Raw genomic sequence first — 26,168 nt, 5'->3', positions numbered from 1 at the left:
TGTCTTGGCCATTTGAAAATCTTACCCCGCTTCCTGATAACTTGGAAGGGTTGCTTTGCCATGCTAACCACTTTCATTCATCCACCCACTTAGCAGAAAGTAAGGGCAGTTTTTTCTTCCTGAATTTTTATTTCTCTCTTTGGTTTTCCTGCTAAACTCTCTGGGCTCTGCCTCCGGGTTTGGTATCTTTGCTGCAGCCTGGCCCCATGCCCTCTTCTCTTTCTTTTGTCTTTGTCCTTTACTTGGCTCCACTCTGAGCTCCCTGGATTACCTGTGGATTAAGTGCCCCTCCCTCTCCTTGGGTTCCTGTGGGGGCAGTTTGCATTTCCACAGACATGACCTTGTCTGCCGGTGGATGCTGACTGCCCCAACTCTCCTTTTCACTTAAAAAAACCCCACCACCAACTTTATTTTTTAATCCTCCCCGAGGATATGCTTTATTGATTTTAGAGAGAGGAAGGGAGAAAGAGGGAGGGAGGGAGAGAGAGGCATTGATGTGCCCTGACCTGGACTCATTTGGTGTACTGGCCAATGCTCCAACCGACTGAGCCTCCCGGTCAGGGCACAACTTTATTTTTTAGAACAGTTTTAGATTTACAGAGAAACTGTGACATAGTACAGAGTGTCCTCATGCACCCCCTCAGTTGGTTCCTGGTATTAACATATTAGTATGATATATTTCTTACAATTAATGAAATGATATTGATACTTTTTTGTGACAGGTAGGAAAGTAATGACTTGAGCCTGTGAATATATTGGCAAAGGGGAATGTAGGGTGCAGGTGGAACTGAAATTGCCGATCGGCTGGCTTGCAGTGGGCGATGGTTCTGGAGTACCCAGGTGGGCCATGTGACCACAAACTTCTTACCGAGGGGTTGCAGAGGAGCGGGCATGGGAGGGGTGGGGTGTGTGTGTGTGTGTGTGTGTGTGTGCATGCGATGAGCTCGCCGTGCGGCTGGCTTCGGGCTTTGAAGGAAGAGAAGGGCTGTGAGCCAGGTAAAGCGGTGGCCTCTCAGTGCTGGCGAAGACCCGCCTGAGCCTCCAGGAAAGCGCACCCCTATGGTTGACGCCTGGTTTTACCTCAGACTACTGAACCAGAGAACTGGAAGGTAATAAATGTGCTTTAAGCTGCCATTTTAAAAATAACTTTAATACAGCAGCCATGGAAGTACAACGACTACTAACTAAAGTCCACATTTTGTTCAGATTTCCTCGGTCTTTCTGTGCCCCAGGATCCGTTTGGGCTACCCCGTACATTGTGTTGTCCCCTTGGCTGTGACAGTGGCTTGACTTGGCTTGTTTTAATGGCCTTGACAGTTTCCAGGAGTGCTGGCCAGGTGTTTCGGAGAATGCTCCTCAGTTGGAAAACCGGGTTTGATGTTTTTCTCATGATTAGACGGGGCTATTGTTTGGGAGGAAGAACAGAGGTAAAAGGCAATTCTTACCACATCACATCAAGAGTGCATCCTGTGACCATGATTCTTGACTGTTGATACAGACTTTGATCACCTGTTTGCCAGGTTTCTCCGCTGTAAATGTCCCCCTCCGTACTGTGGTATTTGTCTGTCTGTCTGAGCTCTTCTTTGTGCTACTATAAGATGCTCTAGAATCAGCCTTTGTTCAGAAAGCCCTGGTGCCGTCCACTGGAGAAGGGTAGAAACCAAAGCCGGGGCTGGCCGTGCTCACTGCTTCTAGCCCTGTCCGCGGGCAGGGCAAGGAAGCACGTCATGCACACTAACCCTTGCATGTGCACACAGCTGTAAGTCTTTCCGTATGTACCCATTTGTGTCTATAGTAAACCAAACATGCGTTCATACCTGTGTCTTTGACTACTTCATTAATGTATGAATCATTCTGGCTTCTTTGCCTTGCTTTTCTGTAAACTGTCACTCCAGTTAGAAACCTGGCTCACCCTCCGCCATCCGTCCTCTTAATTGTTCATGTCTACATGCATGTGTAGCCGTGTGAGAGTTGTTAACCCACTGGTGGAGCACAGTACTCATGTACCCGTTTGGCCTTCCTTCCTCTAGACTCCACTCATTTCCAGAGTTACCTAGGTCAACACCCTTTGCCCCAGCGCCTTCGGTACTGTGCTTCATACATTTGTAATGCACTTAGAGTTTTTGGCCACATTCTGCACAGTTACCCAATCACTCGACCTGCTAAATGATTTTTTAAAAAATTTGCAAATGGCCCTAGCCAGTTTGGCTCACTGGTTAGAGCATCGGCCACCCCACACTGAAGAGCCTTGGCTTCGATTCCGGTCAAGGGCATGTACCTAAGTTGTAGGCTTGGTCCCCGGCCCTGGTCATGGTGTGTGCCAGAGGCAGCCAATCGACGTGTCTCTCCCACATCGATGTCTGTCTGTCTGCCTGTCTCTCTCTCCCTCCCTCCCTCCTTCCTTCCCTCTCCCTCTCCACCTTCCACTTTCTCTGAAAAGCAATGGAAAAAAATCCTCGGGTGAGGGTTAAAAAAAAAAGGCTGAGAGCTTCTGTGGGATTTTGACGAATGCATGGCGTCATGTGTCCACAATGACAATATTGTACAGAATAGTTTCACACCCCAAACTTCCCCGTGTTTCACTAGTCACCCCTTCCTCCCGGCAGCCCCTGAGCTTTCCACCCCGCTGTAACTTTCCGCTTTCCTTTTCGAGATTGATCGGAGGCATAGAGAACGTAGCCCTTCTCAGGAGGGCTTCTTCCACTTAGCAGTTGCACATAAGGCTCCTTGATGTCTTTTCATGACTGGAGAGATTACTTCTTTTTATCACCATTCACCTGCTGACGGACATCTTGCTTCCAGTTTGCGGCAATTACAAATAAAGCTTCTGTAAACATTCGTGTGCAGGTTTTTATGTGGACAGAAGTTTTCATATCATTTGGATGAATACCCAGATGGTATGAAGAGACTGGTGAGCTTAGGAAGAAACTAACAGGCTGTCTACTAATGTGGCTGTGCCATTTGCATTCCCATCAGCAGTGAGTGAGTTCCTGATGCTCACATCCTCACTAGCAGTTGGTATTGTACGTGTTTTGGGGTTTTAGGCCATTCTAATGGGTATCTAAGAGTATCTTGTTTCAGTGTGCAATTCCCTATTGAAAAATGATGTTGAGCGGCTTTTCAGGTGCTTGCTTGTCATCTGTATGTCATCTGTCCAGAGGTTTCTGTTCATATCTTTTGCCTATTTTTTCTAATCCTCACCTGAGGATATGGTTATTGAATTTAGAGAGAGAGGAAGGGAGAGAAAGAGAGAGAGAGAAACATCGATGTGAGAGAAACACCGATCTGTTGCCTCCAGTTTGTGCCCCGACTGAGGATCGAACCCCGACTGGGTATATGTGCTGACTGAAAATTGAACCCATGACCTTTTGCTGTATGGGTGATGCTCCAACCAACTGAGCCACCTGGCCTGGGCTCTTTTGCTTATTTTTAATTGGGTTGTTTGTTTTTTTATTAATGAGTTTTAAGAATTCTTTGTACATTTTGGATACCAGTCCTTTATCAGATACGTGTTTGCAAATAGTTTTGCTTAGTCGGTGGCTTGTCTTGATTCTCTTAGTGTCTTTTGCAGAGCAAAAGTTTTTAATTTTAATAAAATCTAACTTTTCAGTATTTTTTTTTTTCGTGGACCATGTTTTTGGTGTTGTCTCTAAAAAGTCATCACCTGCCTGGCCGGGCGTGGCTCAGCGGTTGAGCATCGACCTAGGATCCAGGCGATTGGGGTTTGATTCTCTGTCAGGGCACATGCCCGGGTTGTGGGCTCAATCAATGACTCTCTCATCATTGATGTTTCTATCTCTCTCTCCCTCTCCTTTCCTCTCTCTGAAAATCAATAAAGATATATTTAAAACAATAATAATAATAAAAAGTCATCACCAAACTCCAGGTCATCTCGATTTTCTCCTGTATTTTCTTCCATGAGTTTTATGGTTTTGTATTAGGTCTGTGATCCATTATGACTTAATGTTTTGGTGAGAGGTTTATGTCTGTGTCTTATTTATTTATTTATTTTGCATATGGACGTCCAATTGTTCCAGAACCATTTGTGGAGAAGACTTGTCCTTCTCTGTTGAATTGTCTTTGCTCCTTCGTCAAGGATCAGTTGATTGGATTCATATGGGTTTGTTTCTGGCTCTCTCTTCTGTTCCACTGACCTGTCAATACCTCACTGTCTTGATTACTGTAGCTTTCTTACTAGAAATTGTGTCGTATGATTTCTCCAACTTTGTTCTTCTTCAGTATTGTGTTGGGTCTTCTAGGTAATTACCTTTTTATATAAACCTTAGAATTAATTTGTCAATATCTATAAAACTGCTGCTAGGATTTCTGTTGGGATTGCATTGAATCTGTAGATCAATCAAGATGGGATGAATTGACATCTTAACATTATTGAATCTTCCATAAATATGGAATGTCTCTTTATTTAGATCTTTGATTTTTTTACTTTTTTATTTTATTTTTTATCTTCACCCGGGGATGTTTTTCCCCACTGATTTTTAGAGAGAGTGGAAAGGGGGAGGGGAAGGAAGGAGGAGAGGGAGAGAGAGGGAGAGAAACATTGATGTGATAGACACATCAATTGGTTGCCTCCCCCACACACCCCGACTGGGCCCAGAGATTGAACTTGCAACCCAGGTATGTGCCCTTGACCGGGAATTCAACCTGTGACCCTTTGGTCCATGGGTCAACTCTCTAACCACTGAGCCACACTGGACAGGGCAGATCTTCTTTGATTTTTTTTTTAAACAGTTTTGTAGTTTTCTGCATATAGATTCTACTCATCTTTCTACTAATAAAAATGCCATTTTCTATTATTGTCAGTAGTATTTAAATTTTTTTTCAAATTCCAGTTGCTCATAGCTGGTATATAGGAAAGCAGTTGTCATATTAATCTTGTATACTGCACCCTTATTATACTTGCTGATTAGTTCCATAAGTTTTTTGTTGTTGATTCTTTGGCATTTTTCTACAAAGACAAGCATGTCATCTGTGAACAAAGACAGTTTTATTTCCTCCTTCCCTCTCTGTATACCTTTTCTTTCCTCCTCTTGGCTTATTGCACTAGCCAGGACTTCCATACAGTGTTCAACACTCAGCCGTGTTCCTCATCTTAGCATAAAAGCGATTAGTTTCTCATTAAGTATGATCTTTGTAGATGTTCTTTATCAAGCTAAAGAAGTTATTGACTCCTAGTTTGTGGAGAGTTTTAAAAAATTATGTAGAGATGTTGGATTTTATCAAATGCTCTTTCTGCATGAATTGATGTGATTATGTTTTCTCTTCTTTAGCCTATTGATGTGGTGTATTGCGGTGGTTGATTTCAAATATTGAACCAGCCTTGCATACCTGGAATAAGTCCCATCTGTTCATGGTGTATAATTCTTTCTGTATATCGCCGGATTCAATTTGCTAATAATTCGTTGAAGATTTTACCTGGGAGATACTGGTTTGTAGTTTATTGTTTACTGAAATATCGTCGTCTGGTTTTGCTGTTAGGATATGCTGGTCTCATAGAGTGAGGTGGGAGATGTTCTGTCTGCTTTGGTTTTTTGAAAGAAGCTGTGGGGATTATTTTCATGTGTCCTTAACCTTTCTAGAATTGACCAGTGCAGCCATCTAGACCTGGTGTTTTCTTTTTTGGCAGGTTATTGATTCTGTTTCTTTAATAGATATAGGCTTATTCAAATGATTCATTTCTCCTTGTGTGAGTTTTGGTAATTTGCATCCATTTCATGTAAGTTATCAAATTCGTGGGCATGGACTTGTTCATGTATTTATTACCCTTTTACTATTAGTAGTGATGACCACCTCCCTTAATTTCTCATATTAGTAGATAGATCTTCTCTCCATTTTCTTACATTAGCCTAAGTAGAGGTTCATCAATTTCATTGATTTTTTTCCCCCCACAGAAACAGCTTTTGGTTTTATTCATTTCTCTCTATTTTTTGTTTTCAGTTTTGTTGATTTTTCTCAGTTTTTATGATTTTTCTTCTGCTTTCTTTAGGATTAAATTACTTTTCTTTTTTTTGGGTATAATTTCCTACAGGAGAAGCTTTTAGCTTATTGATTTTTAGTTCCTTCTTTAATTTATGCATCTATTGCTATAAAGTTCCCTCTAAGCACTGCTTTTGTTGTATCACACAAATTTTTCAAATTTATATTTTCATTTGTATTAAGTTCAGACATTTAAAAACCCCTCTTAAGACTCCCTTGACCCATGTGTTACTTAGAAGTGTGATTAATCTCCATATATTTTGGGATTTTCCAGAGATCTTTCTGTTATTGATTTCTAGTTTAATTCCATTGTGGTCTGAGAATACACCTGATGCCCAGCAGGTCTCGGATATGCCAGTGGCAGCCTCTTCGCGCCGGCTTCTGCATCCGTTGGACTGGTACAAGAAATAATCCAAGTTCATCTTGTACCTGGCTGCTCCAGCCCTGGAATCAACCATTTCTTCACGGAGCCTGGTTTTTCTAATGGGGAATAGTGTATACAAGCAAAATCTGGGGGCCAGGTGTGCTCACTGCTTACCGGGTGCTTGCTCTGAGAGCCCCTCAGTGGGCAGAACTAGGGACGGTATGTCTGTGTGCATATGTGTGTGCATGTATGTGTTTATCTATTTATGCACAGACATATTCATTGACACATTGTCTGTATTTCTTTTTATACAAATGTACTATATTAAAATGAGTTGACCTCCCATTGTGACCCAGTACATCCAACTGCTATCCAATACCACAGTGTTCTTTCTAGTTTCTTTCCGTGTCTGCAGGTCCCTCCTCTACCGCTGAGGAACCTGACTTCCATGATTCTTACTATATTCACATATCTGATCAGTCCTCCTGTTGCTACCACAGTTCCCTCCCTGGCAGGTGCCTTCCTCATGTTCTCCAGGCTCCAACTGCCCATGTATCCCATGCCCTACAACGACCTTGATCTGTCCCATCCAGTGACTTTAGGGAGAGAAGACAGGAAGGCTGCATGGGTTTTATAGCAGTCATGCCTTAGGCTGCTCAGCTTTTGCCTCCTTACTAGTTTGCTCTTGAATGACTGACAGTGGAGGGCTTTTGGAAGCCCTGTGCTGGCTAAACAGGCTCTGACATTTTAGTATTTATTAATTAATTTATTTAATCCTTACCTGAGGATATATTTATTTTTAAATTGATTTTTAGAGAGAGAAAGAAACATTGATGTGAGAAATGTCCATCTGTTGCTTCCCATAATTGTCTGACCAGGGGTCAGACCTGCTCCCTGGGTATGTGCCCTGACTGGGAATCGAACCCACCACCTTTCGGTGCCTGGGACAACACTCCACCAACTGAGCCACCGGGCCAGGGCGAGGGGCTGCTGCTTCAGTACATCTGAGCAGATTGGGTGCTTGGCTGGTCGCCCCGTGCTCAGATGTGTACTCTCTTCTTTCTTTTGAAGGTCGCCTGGTAGGTGCCCTGGACGCGGTGCTGGATTCCAGTGCACGGGTGGCTCCATTTCGAATTCTGCTCCAGGTTCCTGGGTCCCAGGTTTATTCTCCTATAGCATGTGGTGAGTTACTGAGTGGATCAGATGTTTAGTGCGCCGCAGCCACAGGTGAGTTTTGTTGCAGTTGGAACCTGACGGCCTGAGCACGCTGCGTGTCTGTGAGTGGCCGGAGCTGGGAGGGGACCCCGAGCCCCATCTGCCCTCTGAACTCTCTTCTTTTTCTTTAAGCATCAGCAGCGCATAGAGGCGCTCAGCGTGGACAGCTTGGCTGGGCCGTGCCAGGCTTCCGGGCGGCATGCTCTGCCAGGCTGCCGGAGATTGTTGCCTATGAAATGAGCCATTGGCTTTTTTCTTTTTAAATCCTCACCTGAGGATATTTTTCCCATTGCTTTTCAAGAACAGTGTGTGTGGGGAGACATCAATTGGTTGCCTCCTGCATGCGCCCCAACCGGGGCTGAGCCTGCAACCGAGGTATATGCCCTTGGCTGGAATCAACCCCAGACCCTTCAGTCCTTAGGGCTGATGCTCTAAACCACTGAGCCAAACAGCCCGGGGCACCCGCCATTTGCTTCTTAATCTTGTGTCTGACATACACATGTCCCTGGGCACATACACCTGTTGTGGGGCAGCCTTCACCCCCTTCTTCCACACGTGCATGGAGTCATCAGCTGCTGGGAACTGCGGTAATTTAGGCGTCACCTCACCCTGTCCACCGAGGGCCAGCCCCTGCTGCACACACCCACCGGTGCACCCCCTCACCACGCAAGCCCCTCGGAGGCTGGGAATCCTCACATCTGAGAAGCCCTTCCATAAACACCAAAACCAAGAGGAGTCTTTTTAATTACACAAATAATAAGTGTTCACCTTCCAGGAATTAAAAATTAGGTAAGAGAGAAAGAAAAGCAAATCCTCCGTAACCCTCTGCCCACTGTGAACCCCTCTTCTGTGTACCGCTCTGCAGAGTCACACAGGTTTTCGTTTTACTTAACAGGTTTTCGTTTTGTCTTAACATTCTACCAGCTACCGCAGGCTTTCAGTGTCACCTCGCATTCTTCAACAATCTTGGGCTATTTTTTTTCCAGAAAAGATACAGAAAAGTACAAAGAAGAAAATTGTCACCCATATCCACCATCCAATACTAACTGCTGTTGACGTCTTGGAATGTTGTCTTTTCTAGTCCATTTAGTTTTGTTGTTTAAATTAAGACAAACTAATCTGTATTTGCATAAAGTGGTAAAAATGGTGCACGTTCAGTGTAAAGACATCAGCTAGCAGTGAAAGGTGCAAAGAAGAAATGAGCTCTGGCCCCACATCCTAGCCGTCCAGGTGACCTGTTCACGCTGGGCTCCCGTCCCTCAGACAGCTTACAGTGTGTGTGGACAGGTACAAGGATAGCTGTGGGGGGACAGAAGCGCCTTTATAGGAGTGCATCCTGTGTGACAGTGCTATTGTCTCATAAAAGTATTACATTTTTACTTGATTTCAAGAAAAGAAAAGAAGCTGCAGTGAAACCAAAGAAAACATGTGAACTTCAAATAAATCTTTAACACTAGAGCTTATTTTCTAAAAGGCTCACTCAAGGTCAAGGGAAGAGATTTTGAAAGCATTGCAAGGTGAGAATTGAGTGTTATGAAACTGTTTCTTTCGATTTTGATTGCTCGTGGACTCCCGCCCTTCCCCTGCTTTGCCTCTGTCTCATGGTGGAAGTTTCATTATTGATTTTACACTGTAATTCCCGTTCTGTTCTGACCGTGCTTTCTGTTATTGTTTGGATCAGTTCTCTATTTAATTTAGTGCTTTTACTCAGCTCTGTTTTATATTGGCCCATATCTTAATTGGCTCCATTCCTGTTTTCTTCCCCCAACAAAGACTTGCATTTGCAGATGTTCGTCCCTTGCTTTTGGACTTGAACGACGCCATGCTGGGTGTGGGAGTCTCTGGCCCTATTCTAGACTTTGGTGGCAGTCGCTCTGGGGTCTTTCAGGATTTAACACTGCAGTAGGAGAAATCCCAGGCTGATCTGATTTTCTCCCCCTGTTGGGTTATGTGCTTTTTGTGCATACAACTGTCTTGATTGTTGAGGTTTAGTAACACGGTTATAATTTGTTACTGCCTTGAGTACATTGTTTTAAATTTTTCTGGAACTAGATGTGCTTTTTCAATATGCAGATTAAGTTCTTTAATTATTTTAGGAAGTTTTCTTATATCATTTTGTGTATCTATGATACATATATATATATATTTGTATTGATTTTAGAGAGAGAGGAAGGGAGAGGGGGAAAGAGAAATTCGATGTGAGAGAGAAACATGGATCAGCTGCCTCCTGCATGCCCCCTGCTGGGGATCGAGCCTGCAACCCTGGCATGGGCTCTGATGGGGAATTGAACTGGCGACCTTTTGGTTCATGAGACAATGCCCAACCAGCTGAGCCACTCCAGCCTCACACTGTGTGTATTATATTTTTAAAGCGCATGTTCCATGTATTGGGTTCTCTGTGTTAAGACACTTTGTGTGGGACAGCTGTGGGCTGCTTTTCATTTCTCTCTGCTTTTCTTTATCTGTATTTTTCAGTTGCACTCTCCATGCTGTTCATAACCCTTTCTCTAAGTTAATAACTCAGCTGCTTTGAACTTATTTACTGATTTTGTTGTTGTGTTGTTTTGATCCTCAGTTCGATCCTTAGGTCTCTAATCTCCCTTCTCATCTCTATTATTTCACCATCTCACCTCTCAGCTCTTGTTTTATTCAGGTTTCAATTATATGGTTGGGAGTGTGAAGCATGTGTGAGCGTTTCCCTTGCTGCCCTGAGTGTTCCATTTTCTTCCCGGACAGAATCTCGCTTGAACACCGTGTGCTCATTTGTTCTTCTGTTGCTCTCCAGTGTTTTGCTTGGGTGCTGTGTGTTTCTTCCCATGGTGCTCATGCTTGGCCGTTACCCCAGAACCAGGCCTGTGTTATTTGCACTGATATAGTGAGTGTGACTTTAACTTGTGTTTTGGGGACAGAGAGGACTGGTATGCTGCTGGATTGGACATGGGATGCGAGGGACAGGACCCTGTTCCCTTCTCCCATTTCCCCTATTTCGTCTCTCACTCAGGCAAAGGAGTTGGCCTCGCTCTGAATTTGAGGCTTTTGATGGGGATGTTTGGATTTTTGCCTCCTCACTAGACTGGCTCCTGAGGCTTCCGCAGTGTGGGGACTCTGCTCAGTTCTGAATACGTGTGGCCTAGGACACTGACAGCAGCCACTCAGGGCTTCTGGAGCTCCTTGAAACCACAGGGATACAGTGTAGTGCTTTTTCTTTTTTTAATCCTCACTGGAGGATATGTTTATTGATTTTTTTTTTTAAATTTCTTTTTAGGGAGAGGAGGGAGGGGGGCGCATTGATGGGTTGCCTCCCTTACATGCCCTCACCAGGGATCAAACCCACAACCTGGGTATGTGCCCTGACTGGGAATTGAACCTGCTGCCTTTCAGTTTATGGGACGAAGCTCCAACCAACTGAGCCACACGGCCAGGGCAACAGTGTAGTTTTTTAAAAAAAATATCTTTATTGATTTCAGAGAGAGGAAAGGAGAGGGAGAGAGAGAGATAGAAACATCAATGATGAGAGAGTCATTGATCGAGCCCACAACCCAGGCATGTGCCCTGACCGGGAATCGAACCCCGATCGCCTGGATCCTACGTTGACGTTCAACCGCTGAGCCACGCCCGGCTGGGCCAACAGAGTAGTTCTTAATGGCCACACAGCACTCAGCCATATCGCTGTAGCCTAATTTACTCCTCTAGTCCTTTATTAGCTCCTTGTTTCTGATATTTAAAGTATTTTAAAACCTTAAATGAACATCCAAGCACTTAAGTATTCCAGGACACTCACAATCCCCAAAGTCTGTTTATTTGAAATGTTTGATGCCTGCCCTGTACCAGACATGTGTTTGGTGTCAGGGTTTGCAGTTAGTGTGAGGGGCTTCCTTCCGTCTGGCTTTCCAGGGCTGTGGGGAATACAGATGGCAACCTGGAAATGGGCAGGTGCAGGTGGAACAAGAATTAGGACAGTGAGACAAGACAGGACCCTTGAAGAGCACATACTAAAGGAATTGCATCAAAGGGATGTATGTTTAGAATGATTGATATATATGTGTGTGTGTACAGATATATAAAAGGATATGTATATATGTAGCTATATATCTATATCCATCATCATCTCTCCAAATGCCTGCCTAAGGGCTGCAGCAATTTACGCTCCTCCCCCGCCCAGCGGCGCGGACATACTGAGCAGGCTCCATTCCTCCCCTCTGTTGCGCCACGCGGCTGGGCGTTTGCCTTGGATCTGACCCACAGCAGGTCTGTAGATGCTGCACTTTCCTCTGCCCCTGAGGAAGCAGTTACTCTTTTCGGTGCAGCTTTTCTTGGGTTAAGGAAGAGTGAAGGGTGAAGGTATTTGTGTCTGGGCTGGTGGTATTGATTTAGATACTTAGGCCTCCTCTGGGAGTTACTTGGGCATCTTAACACTGTGTTATTGACTCACTGTATTTAATATTTTATTGTTCTGAGCACTGAGAAAGGATCCCTGCCCAGGGTTTCAAGTCTCGAGAAAGCAAAGCAGGAACGTAGGGAGGGCCTGGGCGGCACCAGGATGTGGGTAGGGACAGGAAGACTGGCCTGAAGGGTAGTTTGTCTTCATTTTGGCTGCTCGCATGGCACTTTGGGGAGACATAGGAGAGCCTTGAGAAATTTTTTTTTTCTTTTCTGTTTCTTTTTAAGCAAGTGGAAGAGTAGATAGGTAATTTCATGTGTGAGCAATAGTATTATTTAGCAGCAGAGATCAGTGGATGACTGTGGTTGGAAGTAGATAAGAGATAAGTTGCTGTTATGATTATTTTTAAATTTACATGGATCAAAGACTCCCAAGGCCAGACAGACATTCGTGTGTTGAGAGGAGCATGCCGTCACTCAGGCCACAGCCCAGATGTCCCCCATCGGGGCGGCCTCCCTGACACCCTGCCAGCTGCTTCCTCTGTGCTCGCACTCAGGCTCTCCAGAACTTATCACAACTATCATTTCCTTTTTTTTCCCTTCCCTACTGATAAAAGACTTCTCAGAGTCATGTTTGCCACTGACCTTCAGTTGAGAGCAGAGGGCTGGTGAGCGGTGATGTGGAGGAGGGCTCTGTAGGCAGAACTCCTTCCCGGATGGGAGGGAGGGTGCGGGAGTCCCAAAGCAGACTCCCGCTGGCTGGCACGGGCGGGCCGGAGCTCTGCATTGAGCCACCGGGACCAGTGAGCAGTAGAAAAACTTGCAAAACAGGGACCTGGTTTTTTTATTAAGCTGGAATTTTTATATCTCTTTTGGCAAAATGGAAGTTTCATGCTTATGAAAGGTCCCTCTGTATCTCAGGTGGTAGTGTTTTGTCTCGGCCCTTCTTCCTCTGGTAGTAATACGGTTAATGTTTGCAAAGTATGATTTTCATGTCTACTTTATGTCTGAGTTTTAAATTTTAGATCTTTTTCTTTCAAGAAACACATGATGGGTTTTCATTTTTTCCCCAGTCTGATAATCTTTTTCGATTTTTTGGGTTGTTTTTATTTTTTTCTTTAAGCTCCGTTGATTGTCACAAAAGCCCAGGAAATGCAACTAAGGAGAACACAAATGTCCAACCCAGATCGAAGAACCCAGAGCGTCAGTGGGGACTGGACTGCTGGGTGTTCCCTAGAGGGTGGGAGGTGTGGTCCCTGTGGGGCATCTGGCTGTGGGGAACACGGGAGGAAGGCGAGGTGCCTGGCAGAGCGTGGTGGTTTTGTTAGCTGCTGTGCGATGAAGGCGTTGAGGAGCTTGGCTTCATTCAGGGTCCGGTTTACCTCCTCCTGGCCTCTCCCCAACCCCTTCCCTCTGAGATCTGTCAGTCTGATCCATGCTTCCATGCCTCTGGTCCTATTTTGTTCATCAGTTTATTTTGTTCTTTTGATTCCACACATAAGCGAGATCATGTGATGTTTGTCTTTCTCTGCCTGGCTGATTTCGCTTAGTATAATTTTCTCCAGGTCCCTCCACACTGTCCCAAAGGGCATGAGATCCTCTTCTTTACAGCTGCGTAGTATCCATGGTATGAATGTCCCACAGCTTTTTATCCACTCAGCTACTGATGGGCACCTGGGCTGTTTCCAGATCTTAGCTATTGTAAAGAATGCTGCTTTGAATATAAGGGCACGTAAGTTCTCTCTTATTGGTATTTTGGGTTTCTTAAGATATATTCCTAGAAGTGGGATCACTGGGTCACAAGGCAGCTCCATTTTTAATTTTTTGAGGACCCTCCACACTGTTTTCCACAGTGGCTGCCCCAGTCTGCATTCCCACCAGCAGTGTACTAGGTTCCCCTTCCCCACACCCTCGCCACCACGTGTCATTTGTTGATTTGTTGATGGAGCCATTCTGACAGGTGTGAAGTGATTCCTCATTGTGGTTTTAATTTGCATCTCTGAGGATTAGCAACATCGAGCATTTTCTCATGTGTCTCTTGGCCATCTCTGTGTCCTCTTTGGAGAAGTGTCTATTCAGGTCCTTTGCCCATTTCTTAACTGGGTTGTCTTCCTGGCTTTGAGTTGTATGAGTTCCTTATATATTTTGGAGATTAACCCCTTACCTGATGAGTCATTGGTGAATATGTTCTCCCATATGGTGGGTTCCCTTTTCATTTTGTTGATGTCAAAACAGGGATCTTACTTTTAATATTTTTTTGTTGTGGTAAAGTATACATAACATAAAACTTAGCACCTTAACCATTTTAAGTGCGTGGCTCAGTGGCTTTAAGCCCATTCGTCCTGTTGTGTAATATCACCACCACCCATGTCCAGGACTCCTTCCGTCTTCCCAACTCTGCCCATTAAACACCAAATGTCCACTCCTCCCTCCCTGCAGCTCCTGGAACCTCCATTCTCCTTCCTTTCTCTGTGAACTTGACTTCTTTAGGAGCCTCATGTAAGTGGAATCATACAGTGTTTGATTTGCTGATGGAACCATACAGTGTTTGATTTGCTTTTGTGTCTGGCTTATTTCACTAAGCGTAATGTTTCATCCATGTCATAGCCTGTGTCAGAATTTCCTTCCTTTTTAAGGCTGGATCATGTTCCCTTGCATCCTGGCTTTCTTTTTGAAACAGATCTGTAGGGACTGGCGCATAAGTGGACACCAAGGACATGGCGTATGGAACCAGGACAGTCGAATCCAGGAGCCAGTTCCTAGTCAGGGTCAGGAGAGGAGGGGAGAAACCAGGTGGGCATTCAAGGGCCAGGGCTCCTGCGTGTGATGGGGCGGCTTTTGACTGAATGACACCTGAGCTGTGAAGAGCTCTTTGGGGCCCTGGAGGAACAAGGAGATGCTCTTGCCGTGTTTCTGTCGGATGGGCTCAGCCTGTGCTTTGTCCTGTGGTTGAGAAGTTCAGCCGCACCAGGCTGTGATTTATTTACTGTGTCCTGTTTCTGTTGGTAGGTGATTCTCAGTGCTGCTGCTGTGTTATTAACACACACATTTTATTCTTACCATGGCCCCAAACATGGGTTAGTTGTGGTCTTTGCCTGGTTTTTAGGAAGGAGAAGAGCCCAGGCAAGACTCTGGATTATCTGCCTAGATTATTCCGGAAGTTGAGTTGATTATGCAATCATTTGACCTTTTAATGTTGATTAATTGATATATGGGGTGAATTGTCTTTTCTGGTTACTGAAAGAGCACTTGATTGCCAGGCTTAGAAGGCAGCCAGGGTGTGTCCTGCCAGGAACAGGGCCAAGGTTGCAGAAGCTTTATGAAAAACCCAAGGCTTTGTATGGTTGCCTGTGCATAGCACTCGTGTCTTTACAGATAGGAGTTTGGACTCCAGAGCACTGAGTAGTTTTGTGATTCTGTTTATGGCAGCGTAAGTCAGAGTATTCACATTCCTAGCTCTGTCGGTCCCATGATCTTGAGTGAAATCAGGGAGAGAAGGAACACAGAAAAAAAGAAAGAAGCCAGGTGGTAGCGGGTTGCGTGACACCACCGTGATAGGACCTTACAGCAGCAGAGGGAAGAGAGCTTCAGGCAGACAAGGGGAGACCCCCACCTGACCAGGCAGAGGCGTATCTGTATCTTGGGAGGGGGTATGTATGTAGTTTGAAAAAAAGTAGCTAATATTTTAGATATAAAAAATGGGAAAACGTGATTTTGAAATTTCAAGGATCATTAAAGGAAGCTCTGATATTTTTGCTAATCAAAATGTGGCAAATGTTTTAAGAAACTGAGAATCACAAGTTATGCTTTCCAGTTTAAAAAATACTTTCGTGTACACTGCTCATTGATCCTCTCGACAGCGTATTAGCAGGGTTGTTGCCTTTGGAGTGGGACGAAGCAAGGCACAGGCTGCTGAGTGCCTTGCCAGGGGCGCGTTCTGTGTCCGGGCCTCCCTGGTGCCCAGGCGCAGCTCTTACAGAACGTTCTCTCACAGGTTCTTCTTGATGTGCCGCCGTCTCTTATCTCTGCCCTTGACCATGGCTGGAGCTTTAGTTTCTTGTAGCCCACACCCTTGTTTGCTTTGTCTTTGGAGAGTGAATTTTATTACGGGAGGAAATGTTCCAGCATGGATCAGATTAATGCCTTGGTGAACTTTGTGCCAGGGCAACGAAGGAAGGGCCAGCCAAATCTTTTCCAAGAACAGAACTCACTGTGCGCTTCAAGGGAGTGTTTGAGGCAGGAGGGAGTCAGCCTTTTCTGGGGGCACACTCCGAGGCCACTCACTGCGAGGGCCATGATCATGTTTGGTTACTTGGGGTTTCCTTAGAACAGCACGGGGTGGCATTTCCCACGTGGGATTTGCACTTGAGGGTGGCTGAGTGGTGCCATGCTAATGCTTCTTTTATGCTAGGGAGTTCTTTTACCAGGTTCTTACTGTTTAAATAAAGCAGTTTTGTTTATGCTCAAATAATTAAACGTATCTGAAGGTGCTCTTCCATTAGAGATGTTGCTTGCTTATAGTTTTTTAAGGGCAAATTCTGAGTCTAACTTTAAATAAATTTGGAGGTCAAAAGTTATATTTTAATAATATTTATTGATTGATTGGTTTGAGGGAGAGAGGAAGTGAGAGAAACATTGATTTGCTGTTCCGCTGATTCATACATTCACTGGTTGACTCTTGTATGTGCCCTGAACTGGCATTGAACCCACAACCTTGGTGGCCTCAGGATGATGCTCTAACCAACTTAGCTACTTGGCCAGGGCTCAAGAAACGTATTTAAAAAGCTGCTTTTAAACCAGGAACATACTTGCAGACCCTTCGGTCTGTGAGTTTTCCTGTTGCAACAGTCCCCTCGCTCTATTGCAGTAGTTCCTTTTCTCACTCTTACAATAATTCCTTCCTATAAAGCCTCCCTTACCTAAGACCTGACTTGGTTTTCTTTTATTTTACATACTTCAGAATAAATATGGCCTGTGCAAAATCTTTCAGAAGTTTTTAAGCCGGAATCAGACTTTTCTCTAGTATGTGTCTTACAGTTTGCTTGCCTTCTGCATGGAGCACGGCTTGTTTGACAAGCCGTTTGGAGGCATCCGACCAGACGTCTAGTTTGATCTCTTTCATTTCAGTAGGTGAGAGGCTGAGGCTTATGGGTTTCAAAATAAGATGACTTTTGTAAATGGCTTTTTATTAAATGATTCCTTAATAACAGTCAGAAGAGTGGATGGAGTGTGAGGAGTAGTCTGACTTGCTGCTGTGCCCCAGTGTGCCCTTTTCCACAGGTTTGCCGGGCCGGACGTGTCAGCTGGCTTCCTGACATCCCAGAGGGCCTACTTCAAGCTCGCTTTTCTCTTCGGCTTCTTTGACATGAACTGGAACCTTATATAACCACTTTGCCTGGGGCTGGGAGTCATCCTGATTTAAAAAATAAGGAAATTCAGGGATTGTGAAACCCTCTGTCTCTCTTCTTGCTCTGCCTTCACTTCTGATTTTATAGAATATTCCTTCTCGGTGGAGGTCAGTGACCCAAGCTTATATGCCTTTTTTGTTGTTGTTAAGAGTTTTAAATCCTTTTATGAATATTTTCAAACATACCCCAAAGTAGTGAGAACAGTATAATGAAACCCTCCAGGCCCATTAGGCAGGTGCATCAGACCATGAGGCAGGTGCATCAGGACCTTACACAGGTGCATCAGGACCATGAGGCAGGTGCATCAGGATGGTCAGGCAGGCGCATCAGGGCCATCACGCAGTACATTAGAATCCAGGTTTTACCAGCCTTACTTTATCTCATTCTCTGAGCCTTTTCCCTCCTGATGTATTTTAAAGCAAATCCTAGAAATTACATTTCACCCGTCCATGTTCTAGTGAGCCCCTCAGGATATGTGTCCCTCTTACGTCACTTCCCCAGCCTTGTTACATAGAGCTGACTAGCACTCTGTGGATCGCTGCATAGTAAGCCTCCTGCCTGCTTCCAGAACCCTTCCTAGGTTTGGCGCGCTCATCCCTCTTCAACAAGAGCCGCGCCCCCATCTGGTTGTCTCTTCTAGTCAAGAAAGCCTCCCCCGCCTCCCACCCCGCTTCGTTCCCGAGGCACTGGCTCGGTGCGGCATGGGGCCAGTGCTGATGCGGCCTGTTCACCGGCTCCGCTCGCGTCCTCCTGAAGGCAACGCCTAGCTCACTCCGCGGTCCTCATGGCCCCTGGAAACCAGGTCTTCACAAAGGCTCAGCTCTTAAAATGAGGAATGCTTAACAGATGGTTCGCATCCTTCGTGCCGTCCTCTCCGGAGGCGCCTGTCCCTGGAGCCGTACCCTTAGCGATGCTCGGACAGCTAATGAGTTCAGGGGCCGGCTTCCGCTGCGTTCCTCCCATCCCCTTCGTCTGGTGTCTCACCCGTCCTGGCCATCACCTGAATTCATTTCTTCCCTCTAGGTCACAAAATGGTGATTTTCTGATTTGACCAGTCCTTTCACAGGGGTCAGCTTGAGCTCATCAACAGCGCCGCTTGGTCACCCTGAGACGCGGTACGTCCAGAAGAGCAGGAAGGGAGTCCTCGCTTTTGCCCTTTAAAGCTGGTTGTTAGTGTAAGGAGCTGGTGCCCTGCAGTGTCCAGTGCTGACACATGAGTTAGGGTTTAGGTCTTAGCTTTCCTTTTCCTTCTTCCCTCTCCCTTTTCAGTATCATTTTAAAGACACTGTTCCCTGCTCTCAACATTTTATTACGAAGATTTTCAAACACATAGAAAAGTTGAAAGTATTGTAGAATGAGCACTGTAGCCCATGAGTTTTTATATTTTCAGTGTGCTTTTGTTAATTATGGTCCCTTTTGGTATTTGGATTGTACCACCTTCTGCCCACCCGACTCCTTCCTGTGCCTCTGTGACTTAGTCTCACCGACTCAGCTGCGAGGCTTCCTTGCTCTCTGGCCAGCAAGGTGCTATGCGCCCGTCTGGTGCATTTCCTGCCTCCTGTCGGGAACTGTCTTTTCCTCTGAAGTCGCCTGGTTCCTTGTAGTGGGGAACGGTAAGTGAGTAGGAACTAAGAAGTGTATGTTATGAAAAAGAGTGGCAAATCATGAGTTCATACTTACCTTCCTGATTCTGCTGTAAAACTACAGTTATAACAACTTTGATTTTATATTTGTTTTCTTACTCATTGAAAATTTTGGTTTCTAACAATATTTACATAATTATTATCTATCTGTCATACATACATCCATCCCCCAAAACATATTATTTTTAAATAATAGCAATATTGCTATTAACAGGAAGAGAGTACTGAATGAAATTTAAGTTTCTGCAGCCCTATTTGGTATTAGAATATATTTAACTATGGACGTACAGCCAAAATACTATTTAAAATTGTTATTTTCTCTGTAATTACAAACACACCTTGTTTTACTGTGCATTGCTTTATTGCACTTTGCAGATACTGCGTTTTTATTACAAATCGAGGGTTTGTGGCAGCCCCGCACCAAGCAAGGCTATTAGCACCATTTTCCCAATAGCATTTGCTGAACTTGGTGTCTCTGTGCCACATTTTTGTAAATTGTGCACTATTTCAAACTTTCCCATTTTGATTATATTGTTATGGTGGCTGTGGTCAGTGTTCCTTGATGTTACTTTGTAATTGTTTTGGGCACCAGGAGCTGTACTCATAAGACAGTGCGCTTCATCAGGAAATCTGTGTGCTCCGAGAGCTCCACAAGGGCCAGGGCCCGTCGCTCGGCCGCTCCTCAGGCCTCACTGTCCCTGAGACTCAGCAGTGTTGAAATTAGGCCAGTTGATAAACCTGCAGTGGCGTCTAAGTGTTCAAGAGTCGCACGCCTCCTCCTGGCGGAGACCCTGTGAGGACGTTGAAATGACAACGGAGGATTTAAAAGATCCCATAAACTGAGTTGAGAAAGCAGCTGCGGGTCTGAGAGCACTGACTCCAACTGTGAGAGAAGCTCTACTGTGGATAAAATGCTATCAAGCAGCGTCACGTGCGACAGGGAAATAGTTCGTGAAGAGTCAGCTGCGTGGCAAACCTGACAGTTGTCTTCTTTTAGACAATTGCCCCCCCGCCCCTTCAGCCACCACCACCCAATCCCCAGTCACAGCCATCAGCGTTGAGGCAGCACCCTCCACCCCCCAAAAGATTATGATGCCCTAGAGTTTCAGATGATGGTTTGCAATTTTTAGCAATAAAGTAGTTTTTAAATCAAGATACTGTACATTTTTTTTAGACATAAAGTAAACCCTTCATTTTGCGGACCTTTGACTTAAGGGACTTCGGATTTAACAGACAGAATTTCTGGTCCATATGTCATATGTGAAAGTTAACACATTGTTAATTTTAAAATGCTTTTAACCAAGATTTGCTTATAATTAAGTTAACAGGTTATTTTTTTGTTATTAATTTGCTGTTATTTTTAACAAATTTTAGCGAATAGGCCATATGTTGTAAAAACACTGCAGTAATTTCACTGACATAAGTAAATATTACCTATCTACAACTATAGTCTACGTATTTAAATCCAAGAGTCACTGCTCGTAAACAGTGTTCAGCAAATGGTCAGCACTTGATCACACCGCATCGGTTGCGGTAACTGGTTCTGTTGTCCTGTGGGTGACTTTCTGCAGCAGTTTTAATGCCATCGGCCAGTGTTCCACATGCACTGAGCCACACTCCAGCCACTAAGCCACGGCCCAGCCGTGTGCATCTATTTACTCGTGGTGACTGGTGAGTGCACTCATTTATTAGACCTGTTCAGTAAAAATTTAAAATTACAGTAATACATATAGAAAACTTTTCTGTGAAATTAATTTTTTTCTTTTGGTCCTTTTAAAAGCTGTTGTTCTGTCTTCTTGCTTGCATTGTTTCTGATAAGTTTACTGTTATTCTTTGTTCCTCAGTAAATATTTTGTCTTTTTCTTCTTTCTGACTGGTTTTTACCAATTTGATTATGATGTGTTATGCTTTCTCTGCTTGGGGTTTGAGTTTCTTGGATCTGTGTGTTTATAGTGTTCATCAAACTGGAAAAAAATTTCCGTTCTTATTTCTTTAAACGTGTATATATTTTTCTGTTCTCTGACCCTCCCCTGCTTTTTCCTGGGGCTCGCCCACGCTCTCGGGCTGTTTGTTGCTCCACAGCTCACCGAATCCCTGTTCATTCCCTTGTTGGATTGTTTTCCTCTTTCTCACTTTAGGTGGTTTTATCACTATGTCTTCAAGTTCTGCACTCTTTTTCCCCTGCAATGTCTAATTTACTTTTAATCCCATCCAGTATATTTCTTATTTCAGACTGTTTTTTACCCGAGAGTTTGATTTGGATCTTTTAGTATATCTTTCATTTAGCCTCTCACCATCCTCATGCTGGTCTGCTTTTTGAACATGTGGAGTATGTTTATAATAGCTGTTTGATGTCATTGTCTAATGATTTTTTATCTGTGTTTTTTCTGTTTCTGTTTCTATTGATTGGGTTATTTTTGGTTATAGGTCAAATTTTTTGCGTCTTTGCTACTTTCCCTGCTTCTGTTTCTGAGAAGTGTTGCTAATGGTGCCAGTACAAGGACATTTAAGTGACTGTTTCAATTACAAGTTAAAAATCTATTTCACTTTCAGTATTAAGGAGGTTGATTTTATCTGTTTTTCACTTATTGTAAATAGTCGCAGGGACTCATTTTAATTTGAAGGCAAAAAAGGCAAGGAAATTATATAAAAGAAAGGTTTAGAACTTATCTTCTTAAACCATACAGTGAGAAATGTACACAGGTAAAAATCCTGTAGGTCATGAGGGTGTGATACTGATACTGACTCTTCCCCCGTTCCGGTGAAGATGCTGCCCCAGACTACAGATTATTTACTTCAGGATGTGAGGTTTCTGAACACCGAGGCTTTGGTCTAACCCTGTCCCCCGTCGTTTGTGATTTTGCCTCTCAGTGACTCTGTGCATGATGCGTGTCGAGTGGAATTTAGGAATAACGCTGCCTGGATGGTTAGCTACACTTTTAATTCGCCCTTTCGCGCGTATGTGGCTTTTAGTGGACTGTTCAGTGTTTGGTCAGTAGAGAAATATTTTACTGTTACAAAGGAACAGATCTGAGCTGTGCTCATGCAGTGCCCATTTTATTGTAAATTAGGATCTCAGTGGCTGGAGAAGGTACTTAAGTCAATTGCATATTTATTATGCAGAGACAGACAGTTGCTTTTTTTTTTTTTATATATATATCTTTATTGATTTCAGAGGGAGGAAAGGAGAGGGAGAGAGAGATAGAAACATCAATGATGAGAGAGTCATTGATCAAGCCCACAACCCGGGCATGTGCCCTGACCGGGAATCGAACCCTGGATCCTAGGTCGACGCTCAACCGCTGAGCCACGCCCGGCCGGGCGACAGTTGCTTTTTGAAAGTGAAGCTTGGTCAAATTATTTGTGGCTGTGTGTGTGCAGAAGCTGTAGGTGTAGTCCATAAGGTGCTTGTTTTATTTCCTGAAAATACCTCTGGGGAAAGCCGAAGAGGATAAATATTGTGTGTGTTTCTAAGTGACTCAGCTGTTGGGAGCCCCCCTTCTGTCTCCACAGTATGTTACAGATAGAACCAGAAAAACCAGACCTTCAAGCTGACTTTCTTGGCTTGAGTTATCTCACCTAGAAGATGGAGATCACAGTACCTGCCCTGTGCTGTTTTCATAAACAGCATAAGCATACGGCATGCCTGGCTTATGGTAGACATTCAGAAAATGTTTTGTATCTGCCACCCCTGGCTGTGTTTCCTAGAACATAGTTTTATGTCATTTATTGATAAATTATCAGTGTTGTTTGTTTTGTGGTCTTAATTGAGGTTTCTCATACTGTATTTTAGTTTTGCCTGGGGATTTATAAATCTGATTTTTGACTTTGTGCATGGGTAATGTTTAAGATCCACTGAACTTTAATTTTCTTAGAAAATAGAAAAGTCTTTTTCTGCAAAATTAGGAGTCTTAATAAAACAAAATGTAATTTTGCTATTTGGACTTCTGTTATAATCTACAGTATTCCTATAAATTTTGGTTTTAGAGAGCTGTGCTAAGCTGCTATGGCTTCTAAACAAAATAACACAGACGGGTGGCTTAAACAACACATTGATTTTCTCACTGTTGAGAGGCTAGAAGTCCAAGACCATGTTGCGGGCAGGATGGGTTTCTCCTGAGGCCTCGGTCCTTGGCTTGTGCAGTCAGCTTCTTGCTGTACCCTCCGCCGGCCGCTTGCACATGCACCTCTTAACGAGGACACTGATCCTGCTGGATCAGGCTTCAGCCTGATGACACTAATAAGCCTTAGCTAACCACCATACAAGCCCTATCTTCAGATACGAACACGTTGGATATTAGGGCTTCCTCCTATGAATTTGGGTGGGCAGGTTCAGGCCCACAGCACAGGCGTGGGAATACTGCTATGGTGTTGAGTTAATTTGTCGCCTTTTGGCATTCTGCCCCGTTAGTGGATGACACATCCTCACTCCCTTATCCTGTCTCTTACATTTCCGCCACTCTGTCCATGCCTTTCTTTTGACCATGACCCACAGACAGACTAATGTATTTGTGTGTTGTGCATACTCTAACAGGTATTTCACAGGCCAGTAGTTGCCCTGGTAAAGTGGTATGCATTTTATTTTCTATTCTGTTTCATTTTTTTAAAAGCTGCTTTCTGATGGGCTGCTTCATGTAATTTGAGAAACAGCTACAGAAACAGCTCAGAGCTTTGATGTGTTATGTACAGGGGAAGGCTTTCTAGTCCTTGGAGGTCAGAGACATGCAGTCAGCTTGCATTGATTTATGGTATTTTTGAAGCCCATCATAAGACTTCCCTGAAGAGGAAATTGTAGTTTGGAAAATTTCCCTGCCACTTGGCAACTTTTGTAGGAAATACAAGACAGTAGGGTGGAAAAGTTTCCTTACACCAGTTGTCTTTGCTGGGAGAGGTGTACAAGCGTGCCTTCTATTCAGCGGTCAGGCGCAGGCAGCGGGGTGGGCTGCAGTGTGGCCGCACTGTGGCTCGGCGATGGGCTTTATGAGTAGTTTCTCTCTTGAGGTTTGGGCTTCGTTTTGTTTTAGAGTTGTCTTTCCCTATCGCAAGCTCTCCCCCAGTAGGTAGAGAATTTTTAAAAAGGATATGTTTTTATTGACTTTTAGAGAGAGGAAGGGGGAGATAGAGAGAAAAACATCGATGTGAGAGAGAAACACCCATCGGCTGCCTCCCACACGCTACTGGCTGGGGATTGAACTGGCAGCCTTGGCACGCGCCCTGAGCGGGAATTGAACCCGCAGCCTTTTTGGTGCACAGGACGATGCTCCAGCCAACTTGTTATGGGAAAAATGAGTGGATGGTCTTTCTCTGTTGCTAGTGGGAGTGGGGTTCTTGGGGAGCCTCTGGAATAAGCATTTCCAGAGGCCCCCGTGGGAGGATGAGTGATTTTATTTGTGTGGAATTACATCCTTGCGTTTCTAAAGTCCCGTTTCCCTTAATCCAGTCCTGGAAGAGGTGCAGCAGGGGCTTCAGTGGAGCTAAAAGCAAAGCCAGTGTCCAGAGTTTCCATTCCATGGTGGAGCTGGGTCTGGTTTAGCATTAAGCTAGTTGCAGTCCATGAGTCCATTGTATGGGGTCCACATGGCGGGAGCCATGTGGGTGAGTGCAGGGGAGCCAAGTGAGCACGGCCCCTGCAATGAGAGTCTCAAGGGTCCCCAAGAGCTCAAGAGAGAGAACTCCTTTGTTTAGGGGATTATATATCTCAGATCTTCCCAAGCCTATTTGGTTCAGTGGTTAGAGTGTTCGCCCACAGACTGAAGGGTCCTGGGTTCGATTCTGGTCAAGGGCACATACCTCGGTTGCAGGCTCGATCCCAGGCCCCAACGAGGGAGTGTGCGGGAGGCAACCAATCGATGTCTCTCTCTCTCCCTCCCACTCTCTGAAAAGCAATGGAAAATATATCCTCGGGTGAGGGTTAAAAATAAATTTTTTTAAAGAAAAAAGAATAATAGTTTAATTTTTTGATGACTGCCTTAAGTCATAATTCACATATTGTACGGCGTTGGGCCTTGATTATGATTTATTCACGGGCTCTGTGGTTATCAGTCGAGGAAGACACGTACGTTACTGTTGAGAGCTGTGCTGCCTCAGAGCTTAGTAGCAGGATGAATGAAAACCTGCTCCAGGTCGTCCAGGAGAGTGGGATCGCGGGAGGGAGCTTGCTCTACCTGCGAGCCCAGAAGAGCTTTTTTTAGTCAGATCCTAGGAAGTACTGGACTTAAGGTTTATGTAAATGTTTCTTAGTGATTGAAATACAGCTTATTGTGGGAGGACTACAGGATACGGCAAAGCTGTGGAGGCGAATGCCTGGGCTTGCCGCTCACGTGGTATGTGTGCCCTTGGAGAAATGTTGCCCCTCCACTTCACAACAGAGGCCGCAGGGCGAGTTCTCACCCCTCTCTTTCTTCCCTATTTCTTGAGATCTTTTTCTGTTGCTTTAAGGTAGTAACTACATGAAAACATACAGCAAATCATTGAAGTCCCATAGAGAGCCACTCCTCTTTCCATTTATTCCCTGCTTTAAAACAGACTTTCCTGACCAGCCGGTTTTATTGTGATAGATAATAAAGGATCAAGATCCAGAGAGAGAACTAGTAAGTGCCAGAGAGGAGCAGAGACCTGGGCACCCCCAGGAACCTGGCAGGTTTGTTGGCTTCGGTGAAGACCCAGAGACTCTCAGACTATGTGATGTGCTTTGCCTGCTGCAAAGACACCGTTGCTGACCCAGCAGGTTTAGGTTTTGTTCTTGTTCTTTGTGATTGACACCTACACAGTTGCCATCTGAGCACTGAACAAGCAGAGATTTAAGCAAAGACAGGTAAACCAGACGTGCGCGGAAGCCGCGTCAGCACCGGGCACAAGGAGCAGGCGGTCGTGTGGCTCCTGAGTCCAGGTAGACGACATTAGGGAGCTTCAAGAGCTTCATGCAGCGGAGGCGGGAATTGTTTGGTTTGATTTTTGTTTCAAAATGTTCTTTCCCTTTGTAAGAGGAATGGGGAGTCTGAAGGGCCGGGGGTTTCCAAACACCACAGGGGCCTCCTAGATGGGAGGGCAGCAGAGAGCGAGAGGCTTATAACCTCGCCCTCGGAGCTGGTGGGTGGCGGGACCGCGGGTTCCGACCAGACCTGGGCTCAGCCACCTCGGTACTTGGGTTCTGTCTAGGAAAGA

At 44.7% G+C, this 26,168-nt stretch overlaps 1 protein-coding gene across 3 annotated transcripts in view; it reads left to right on the top strand.

Moving 5' to 3' along the window:
- Window positions 1–26,168, top strand: part of TBC1D8 (TBC1 domain family member 8) — a 107,629-nt gene that overhangs the window by 33,682 nt on the left and 47,779 nt on the right. For all 3 annotated transcript variants that reach the window (XM_087823732.1, XM_087823731.1, XM_087823730.1), the window contains exon 2: window positions 7,430–7,540. In XM_087823732.1, the coding sequence (XP_087679858.1) occupies window positions 7,430–7,540 (111 nt within the window). The remainder of the gene's footprint in view (window positions 1–7,429; window positions 7,541–26,168) is intronic.

This window comes from Miniopterus natalensis, chromosome 13 (assembly GCF_054644295.1).
Source record: "Miniopterus natalensis isolate mMinNat1 chromosome 13, mMinNat1.hap1, whole genome shotgun sequence".
Lineage (NCBI taxonomy): Eukaryota > Metazoa > Chordata > Mammalia > Chiroptera > Miniopteridae > Miniopterus > Miniopterus natalensis.
This window is presented reverse-complemented; position numbering and strand designations above follow the sequence as displayed.